We start from the raw sequence: 9964 nt of genomic DNA, 5'->3' as shown, positions 1-9964 counted from the left end.
ACTTCCAACAGCAACTTCGTACATTAGGCACAGCTCTAAACTTTCCCGTCTGACATCAGTCAGTACAGTCATGTGATATTTCAGTTCTAATTGAAGTCTGGTGACCCCTCTTTTGCTCTGAGGGTCCTCCCTAAAATAAGCTATTTGGTAGCATTTCCATTTTGTCACTGCACTTGCTGTCTATGGTGAGTAGGGCAACAGGATGGTGGTCAGGGAAACTGAAGGGCAGTATAGCAGAGGACAATGGCATGGCATAGGGGGGGGGGGTATTGCTGGAAATCGTAACTGGGGGCAAGCTGACAGAGGAAAGCTGTGAAATCAGGGTAGTGGCAATAGAAGAGAGATGAGGGGATAGTGAGAGAGTTGTGGCAAAGTGAAAGTCTAGCAGAGAACTGTTGGGAGCAATGTACGAGGGGGTGCTGAGAAGTTCCTGGCTTTGCCCCCTTCCAGATAAAATAGAAAAATTAGTGTAGGGCCTAATATCTTAGTATGTAACGGTGCAAATATCAGGTCTTTGCAATTCTTAAAGCTGTTTTTTCTTTTAGTGAGAAGCTGTGATGGCAGAGGCACAAGCAAGTTTCACGTTGTTGGAGTTACGGGCCGTAATGAAGTTTTTTCCAGGGAAAGTCAGCAAAGGACATTCACACTGAGATGTCACAAACACTGGGGGAGAAGTGTCCTTCCTTTCCCTGGAGTAACAAAAACTTCATAACGGCCCGTAACTCCAACAACGTGAAACTTGCTTGATATATTAGGATAAGATATTAGGATTAAGATATTAGGCTGTCATATCCCCCACACTCATTTTTCTATTTTATCTGGAAGGGAGCAAAGCCAGGAACTTCTCAGGACCCCCTCGTAGTATTGGAGAGTGATGAGCCCTGAAGCAAGGAAAATGTAGTCCTTATACAGGTGATTGTGCCTGATAGTGCAGGTCAGTAAGGTGGCAACCTCGTTACCTTCCCAGCCCCACAAATACCAATTCCCATTGTTTTATTTGATTTGTTTATTTCCCAGATGATCTTTTAGGTAGTATGATCTTAACTGTGTATTTTCCTTAACGTTTTGTTATATTTAATGGCATCAAATAGTTTGACTTTGATAACTATCACTTCCTGTTTGGTCTTAGATTGGAATGAAATAAACCCATAATGAGTGAGAAAAAGCAAACAAATATTTTCCATTTCTTGAGTAATACCGTAGATAATGCAAATAATAATAATAGTAACAATAGTAATACTTCTCTTAACCATGAGCTGATCAATGAAACGGAGCCTCCACAGTTCTCATCAGACACCATTACGAAGATCATTATTTTACAACGTATTTATCTTTTTAAAAAAATTCATATTAATAGTCCGCAGGATTTAAAATGATGAATTTAGTGGTCCAATAGGTTGGCCACTGCTGCTCTAGGGGTTATTGTAATGACCTGACTCTGTAGAGAGTTGGGGGTAGAAGAGGTAGTGTTCCTCCAGGGGCAGGATATGGGGTGAGATAATAAAACACCTGTGCCGGCCATTTTTGGGAGTTGCTGGAATGCACAGTATTCTGGAATACAGAGCCCTCAGATGCCTTTGTCCACGTTGGGGGTGCAGTTGTCTTTGTCCACGTTCGGGGCACTTTGTTCTGGAATACAGAGCCCTCAAATGCCTTTGTCCATGTTGGGGGCTCAGTGTTCTGGAAAATAGAACCCTCAGATCCCTTTGTCCAGGTTCGGGGTGCAGTATTCAGGAATATAGAGCCCTCAGACTCCTTTGTCCATGTGGGGGGCGCAGTGTTCAGGAATATAGAGCCCTCAGACCCCTTTGTCCATGTGGGGGGCTCAGTGTTCTGGTATATAGAGCCATCAGACCCCTTTGTCCAGGTTCGGGGTGCAGTATTCAGGAATATAGAGCCCTCAGACTCCTTTGTCCATATGGGGGGCGCAGTGTTCAGGAATATAGAGCCCTCAGACCCCTTTGTCCATGTGGGGGGCACAGTATTCTAGAATACAGAGCTGTTGCATGCAGTTGTCCCCTGCCAGGGTGTATGATGCCACAGCCCCACACTGAATCCCTCCAAAATATAGGTACAAGACGATCATACTAGCAATGCCGTTAGTGGCAGATCCTCTCTGTCATCTCTCTCTGTAGAAAGAAGGAAAATTAACTACATTCTTGAGGTAGAGAACATGGTGGAAAGAGAACATTTAGAACATTCTACTACTATACAGAGAAGCGTATGGGATCAGTTGATGCCAATTTCTTACTACTTCTAGAAAAACACAGTATTAGTTCTGGCTGTCCAGATCTTTACGTGTCCAGAAAATGTCAAACAAGCTGAGCTGCGCATGCAATTCCAAATTCCCCTGCGCAGGAGTTACATCATCCCAGCCGCTATTCAAGATAAGAATGAAGAAGATGGCGCCCCCTGCAGATGGAAGGGGGACAGGTGAGTCCAGCGGCTTTATTTCCTGTAATTATATGAGAGGTCAATCCATCTTTTTCCTAATGATAAATCTGTGCAGATTTGTGTCAGAATATAAATGGAGAGATATATACATTTTATGTGCTGTGCAGAGCTGTATTTCCCCAGCCCATTATGGTTGCATTACCTGTGACACACAAAACATCTGATAAGTTAGTCACTGTTGTGATAGCGTGGCTGATGTAATCCTGACTCACTTCTCATCATCGCTCAATAACACATAAAGTATCAGACTGCGTGTAAGCTTTATGTAAGACAGTTACAAGGTGTTTTGTCATTGCTAACTCTTTGTGTCATGATAAAATCTTGATAAATGTTAGGAGACCCCTTATGGGTTGCATGGTATATTGATTCCATGGTATATATCATGGTTTTATAATCCGTATACTGTGCACATTATTTCTGGTATTTAGGGATGGTCTGTGTCAGGGGTGCCCAACCTATGGCCCGTGGGCCACATTGGGCCCGGGTAGCTGTCAGATCCGGCCCTCTCCTCATTCCCTCGCTGCTTGTTCTCTTGGGGGGGGGGGATGGGGTGCTCACATTTCCTATGTTTCTCTATGAGATTGTGCTGCCAGCTCGAGGGAGAGAGTGGACGTGTCCTTTAGACCTTTCAATCAGCTGCTTCCCGCCCACCTTGTACTGTGAGATAATCCCAGCATGAGATCTGTGTCCATGCAGCTGTCATTATCACCATGTATAAACCTTCATCCCCATGTATAAACCTTCATATCTCCTTCACTGATTGTCATAGAAATATGAAATTTCCAGGCTACACACAGCACCCTAGGAGCTGCTACTAAACAAAATGTAAGCTTTCTAAATGTAACAAGTTGACAGATACAGGGTCACAAGCAAAAAACAACAATAAGGGATATTTTCACATTAGGGGGGCTATTTCAAGTCCAGGGTCCCCAAATTGAGTTCCCATGTTAGGGACCCCCTGGGGGCCATTGTCTTGGCAATAACCATTAGTGTACTGCCGATTGTCTGTGCACTGTGGTGTCCCTTAAAGTTCACAAAACTTCAAGACTGCATTCAGGTTGGCGGTAAGGTTGCGATGCGGTTACCCCTTAATTGTGCCATAGAACCCTGGCTCGGGGGAGACACACTGCCTCCTGGAGTCAAATCTGCAGACCCTGCAGTGTGAGGGACCAGCGGCTGGTGAGCTACCTGGTACACATAGCTGACCACTTACCTTCTGTGAACCCCAATTTCCCCCCCTTCCAATTAAAATGTTATACTCCTCATATCATGCCTACCCTGTCACATATAGCTATCCCCTTACTCTCTCTGAACCCCAATTACTCTGTAAGAAAAGGGGAATGTAACTGCATGTGCAGGACTCCTGTGGCTAACTCCCCCTAAATTTTCATAACTACAGGGTCATCACAAGATATGAAAAACTATACCTGTCATACTGTGCTCCCCTGTCACACATAGCTGGCCACTTACCTTATGTGAACCCCAATTTCTTTTTAACAGTAGAAAAAGGGAAATGTAGGATAAGTGGGGGACTCTAGTGGCTACTCACCCCCCCCCCCCCCACTAAAATTGTATCACTCCTACCATACCATGGTGCCCTATCACATATAAATGCCTGCTTATGTTCTTTGAATCCCAATTTCTCCTGAAAGGGGAGCTGTAGGTATACTAAAATGTAGGATAAGTAGGGGACTCTTGTGGCTAACTCCCCCCCCAAAAAATTTCTGCAGCACCATACCTTCTGTGATCCCTAATTTCTCAGGAACAGGGAGATTTAATGCCCTGAAGATGATCCAAGAATTATCCATTGCAGAGATTCTTCATTTGTCATCCCTTTTATTTGGTGTATGTGTGTTATGGTAACTAGAGACATTTCAATTGAATTTAATTTTAAATTAAAACTATTCTAGTTTAAAACATACATCTTTAATGTTTGTTTGCATTGTGGCCCACAAGTTTTATCCCAATTTAAAAAAGCGGCCCCAGCTGAAAAAAAGGTTGGGCACCACTAGATATAGATATATCACTAGATAGATATATCAAGCTAGTGTAGAGGTCAATCAATTTGCTTTGGATCCAGTTAGATAGAACCTCTTACTATGTAGTTATTATGAAATGCAGATTGTTCAATCTATAATCTGCAAACATTGCATAGTAGAAGCTATATGTATATATTTATTAGGTATATACACCCTGCATTACTTCATCCCAGGAGCCACCATGTCACTACTTCAGACTGGACTCCCACTTACCAGTGGCTCCAGCTCCCGGTGGTCAATCAGGCTGAACTCTTTGATGAAATAGTAGAAATGTTTGTAGCAAGTGTTCACATGTGCTTCTGCTCCCACGCTGATAATGGCATCAAAGTGATGGATGTAAACGTGAACGAAGACGCGGAAGAGTCGTGTCAGAATCTTATTGCACACCTGCTGGAAATTCTTTGGAAAAGGCACCCCTTTGAATGTGTAAGAGAGAAGTCATGAAACTTATTTTTGAACACAGATAAAACAACATACAATTCCAGGTTTATGCAAAATTGCCAGGATTGTTGTATGAAAGGTTAATGTTTGTGTTTGTAAAGTTTGTGTAATAATATCTACTTTGTCCCGTCACCCTTTGTAGTTTATACTCATTTCTGTTATATTATCCAGAATCCTCTCCAGCACATTATGTGGGGTTAGGCAAAATAAGACTTTTGCTCCATTTACCAGTACAAACTCATCTGCCCAGAAATGGAAAGTTCTCTATTCCTCGGGGAATGCCTAACATTTCTGAGAATTCCATAAATGGGAAGTGTTATTTACAAAGCTTTAAAACTATTCATTGGATTCAGGTTTAAACATAAAATATGCACATTATGATCATTTGTAGTACACACATGTTGTAGTTTTGTAACGGTAGCAGTACATCTCAGGAGAATTGTCTGTCAATAGAAGGTGGCAAATGACTGTGAAAAGTGTGGGTTTATCTCAATGGACAGGTGAAAGAAAGATGAATATTATGAAGATTATGATTGGTTCAGTTCATGCTGCCAGTGTAAGATATAATGCAATGTCCACTTTCAATGACAGAATTTAATCCTCCATGTAGGTGTCTCAGGAGCCCAAAATTCTCTGATATACCACACACCTAACTTCTCTGAGCTACTATACTGAACAACATGAATGTCAATACATTTTCTACATTTTATTTACTCGGCCAGTCTAGTGCATGATGATTCCAATTGGAAGTGCTGGCCTACTAAAGGTTGTAGTCTGCTTTACTTTACTATAATATTCTTTTAGTAAGGTAACCAAGATAAGAATAGGAATGATTATTTTATGCCAGCCACTGGGAATATAGAAATACGTGGTACTTTCATGTCATAATAGTGCCTGGAAGATTAAATAACTATCAATTCAATTATTTGCCCATTACCAGAGCCACACTTACCTGTTCTAGTTGGAAATATATCCTCATTGTTTATCAGTGTTTCAATCCATTCCATAAGTGTGCTCATGTACAAAGGAGCTGATAGTTTAGTAGGTTTCTTATATTTGTGCTCATCCTGCCACCTGTATTCATATCTGAGACCCCCAGACATGACTGGGCAGCTCTGTTCAGTGCAGAACTCAGACATGGTCCCATAGATCAGGTTTATCCTATTGAAAAAGTCCACAACGTGAACAGCTATCCAGTCATTAATGGATTCTCCAGAGGGAAGCTGGACCACTGTTTTCAAGTCAAGGCCTGACTTGAGAGAGGCTTGAGCCTTTTTATACAGTTCAAAGCGTTGGGTTCCTGGTTCAAACTTCTTCCTGGGGCGAAATGTTCTGTCTTTATTAAATACCTGGGTAAGACAAAGAGCCATGACATCTGATGGTATGTATCATAAAGTCTGGGCCCCGAGACCCCTGTGAGGGCTGATTACTCTAAAGGCCAGAAGAGATTGTAAGGGTTGATGGTTCCGGAGGCTTGGAGACTATGACAATGTGATGTTTATAAAGGTCACAAGGGACTGTAGAAGTAATGAGAACATTGGAGAGTGAGAAGGTCAGGGAGGGGAAGGTGAGGCGTGAATATTACTGAGGATAGAGGAAGCTTTGGAAAGTGATGACTTTAGTGGTCAGGCAAGTCGGTGATGCCAAAGAACCCAAGTTAGGAGTTATATAATTTCTCCATATGTCCAATTACTCTTGTCCAGTACCACACAGGTTGTGTTATGGGGGTTTCCTGAAAGAGAACACATGAAGGTTACTCAGGATATTAGCTGAACTTTCAGTACTATTTATGGAATTTTCAGTCTCTTCTGAGCTCAGCAGAACATTCAGCTTTTTTCCTACTTTGATGTTTATTGCCCCTTCCAAAAAGGTTAATGTCTTTTAGACTCATTTTGATTTTAATGTAAAATTTCTGCAAAATGTTACACTATATACTAGTAGGCGTATACAGCTACAAGGAGTAAAATGGCAGAGACCCTCTTTAGGAACCTTTTATTTATCTCTAGCCATTCCTTAAAACAGACTTTTCACAAACAAAGTATTCTACTTCCTGGCCTGTGATATCCACTGGTGCTACAGATCAGCACTTTTCATTTACAATTGTTTGAGAAGAGAATTGTATTTACTTTGGAGAGATTTCTTCTCTGTGAGTCTTGTTTTTTAGCACTACAGACAGGTTTTTACCAGAAGTTTTGGTCTACATGGTGTCACATTCCTATCAAGTGGTGTAAGGCAATCACACAGAGTATGAGATGAGCTCGGAGGAGCTTAACTGATGTGAACTAAAGTCCCAATGCAGAGTGCAGGCCTAGCGTCAGGGTCTTCAATGGAAATTGTACTGCCTACTGCTGAGAATTTCCAGGATATTATAGGAGGAACAAAGACGTGATAATACAGGCATATCCAGCTGTGGTGTACATATGTATGCACAGGATAAGCCGGATATCCTTAAGTTTTTAGCAGCACTATTGTGTCCAATAACCCCGGAAACGTCATGAGGGACACACGAAAACCAAACAAATATTTGAGAACATCTGTTTCTAAGGCAATTTTTATTAATTATAAATATTGTGAATGTCAAGACTGACATCTAAGCCTGGCCATAAATACAGAGGAGTCTGACTGAGAACAGTGGACAGTTATAGTTCTACACTTTGAGGAGCCCTTACCTCCAGAGGGGCACCAAGAAGAGCTCTTATCTGCTTACTGACATTTGGCAGAGCACTTATCATCAGAGGGACACTGGAAAGAGTACTGACCTTTGGGGAAACACTAAGAAATGCTTTAAGCAACACACCAAGACCATGAAAGTTACTGACTGCTAGGGGGACAGTGTAAAAAAGCCCTAACCTGCCCTGGAACGCTGAGCGCTGACCACCAAAGGGACACTGTACTGACCTATAGAAGGACATTGGGAAGAGCTTGTAACTAATTTGGGACATTGCTGTATTCAGCAGTACACTCCTCGCAGAAGAGTACTGACTGGATAGACATTGTAAGTCATATGTGCTCATTTGTAAGCTCTTCGGGGCAGGGTCCTCTCCTCCTGTGTCGCTGTCTGTATTCGTCTGTCATTTGCAATCCCTATTTAATGTACAGCGCTACATAATATGTTGGCGCTATATAAATTCTGTTTATTAATAATAACAATAATAATAATAAAATTATTTAATTATATAGGGGTGCCGATGATGTGCAGTGACGATGTGAAAACCATAATGTCTTCCCTTTCTGTTTACATGTCTGGTATGTTACTGTAGTGTGAAATGCTTTTGTGTACCCAAATGCACTTGGCTACTTATTATAGTGAGCAATTGGTGAGGGGATCACATGGCGATAATAGAGAGAAGGTTATTGCAGAGCAGACAGTGGACGAATGTCACTGTGATAGAGTCGTCAGGTATTAGGTATTGTGTTAGGTATTCTGCTGTAATAGTTTTGTATTAGGGGGAATAAAACCAGGCTTTAGGAGGTTCTTTCTAAAAATCTATTGTGGTATGGTGGTGTGACATCTTCTCTGGAATTGCAGGTAACAGGTTATGTTTTACCAGTGATCATTATGTCTCTGGCTTCCAATATATATTAGCAGCATCTCTGTTATTTCCTTCTGCTCACAAGATCTTTTTCTGGCATCCAACAATAATGGGTATAGCAGGAAATGGTTGGAAGGACTGGGATGAGTAAATGCAGCTGCCTAACTAGAAATCTTTCATTTACCTCTCTATTTTTGTTTCCCAATGCTTTCCCCTGGCCTCTTTGGGTTCATAGAGGTGCAAGAAGTACTCACTCACCTCAGCGTAGCCCTATCCAGATCTGTGCATTCTTCTGTTCTGAAGTTCTCTTTAAACAAACTTAGAATTTTCCCTGCAAGTGACATCACATCCTGACCGCCCCACCAGCTCATTGCACACAACATCCTGACTATTACTTCTTGTCAGAACTTGTGTCAGTGAGGACAGCAAAATGAAATGTTCAAACAAACTGTAGCAGAAAATTTTCATTGCAGCTCATGCAGACTAATATGAACAGGGATATTCTGATGGGAAACCTGGCACAAAGTAACATTGTATGACATCAGATATGGCCACAGTACATACAGTGTACAAAAATATAAAAAAAAGGAAATATTTCCTCCAGTATGCAGACTGCACAAATAAATCTTCTATTCTCATATACTATTTTGCATGATCTTTATTTTGGTTATGGATTAAACTGGTAGATCCTATTTATTATTTACCAATTTCATTTTTTATCTACCATTATGAAAAGTTTCTGGTCAGGTTTTATCATTGCTCTGATGGCATCAATAAACATTACATTTTCCAATAGGGCAGTCCCACCCTACATGCTTTTATTGTCCTTAGGAAACTTATCCAATATTAGGGTGTACTTTAGGACTGTATTTTGTGATAAAATTCTGAATTATTTACATCCCATGCGTCCACTTTCCAGCTGGCCACAAAGAAAATTATCAGTGTTATGTACCCCTGTACTTATTTCCCATGGTTGGACATCTGGGAGTCACCTTGTTAAAGGGGGCTTCCGGATCCCAAATCAGTCCCAACTGAATTGAGGCATGTGGGTGCAGGGCACGTGCCTCCAATCAGCTGTGACTTGTACCTGGGTGGGACTGTGGGAACTTGGACCGTGGGAACCTGCGGTCACAGCTGATTGGAGGCACGTGGGTGCGGGGCAGTATATATATCCAATCAGTGTGTGTATGTGTATATATATATATATATATATATATATATATATATATATATATATATATACATTTATATACATGCACAGATATACAGAAGGCGCCTAACCTGTCCTTGTCACAATCCACGTCTCCCTGCTTCTATCCTTCACACAGAACATCAGATGGAGTGACCCTCCCTGTATATATGGCTGTGCTCAGATCTCTCCTGATTGGGCTGCTGGGCCTTGCTGTGCATTTTGGGAACAAATGATTCGCTTCCAGCCGTAATTCTCGCCAGAAATAGTGGGCGTTACCACCTCTGCTTTTTCACTCGTTCGTTCGG

At 41.6% G+C, this 9964-nt stretch overlaps 1 protein-coding gene across 2 annotated transcripts; it reads right to left on the bottom strand.

The window, feature by feature from the left end:
* Positions 1-988: 988 nt before the first annotated feature.
* On the bottom strand, positions 989-8805 carry MOB3C (MOB kinase activator 3C). 2 transcript variants are annotated; one of them, XM_072419256.1, is made up of 4 exons: positions 8726-8805; positions 5887-6666; positions 4707-4909; positions 989-2455 (listed from the first exon to the last, which is right to left on the bottom strand). In XM_072419256.1, exons 2-4 carry the CDS (start codon positions 6302-6304, stop codon positions 2273-2275), a joined length of 804 nt encoding a protein of 267 aa, XP_072275357.1. In that variant the 5' UTR covers positions 6305-6666; positions 8726-8805; the 3' UTR covers positions 989-2272. The 2 variants fall into 2 exon arrangements, with proteins under 2 accessions (XP_072275357.1, XP_072275358.1); XM_072419257.1 differs by having other exon boundaries at positions 989-2129; positions 8726-8804.
* Between the last annotated feature and the right edge of the window lie 1159 nt (positions 8806-9964).

Source organism: Pyxicephalus adspersus, chromosome 8 (genome assembly GCF_032062135.1).
Source record: "Pyxicephalus adspersus chromosome 8, UCB_Pads_2.0, whole genome shotgun sequence".
NCBI classification, from domain to species: Eukaryota; Metazoa; Chordata; class Amphibia; order Anura; family Pyxicephalidae; genus Pyxicephalus; species Pyxicephalus adspersus.
This window is presented reverse-complemented; position numbering and strand designations above follow the sequence as displayed.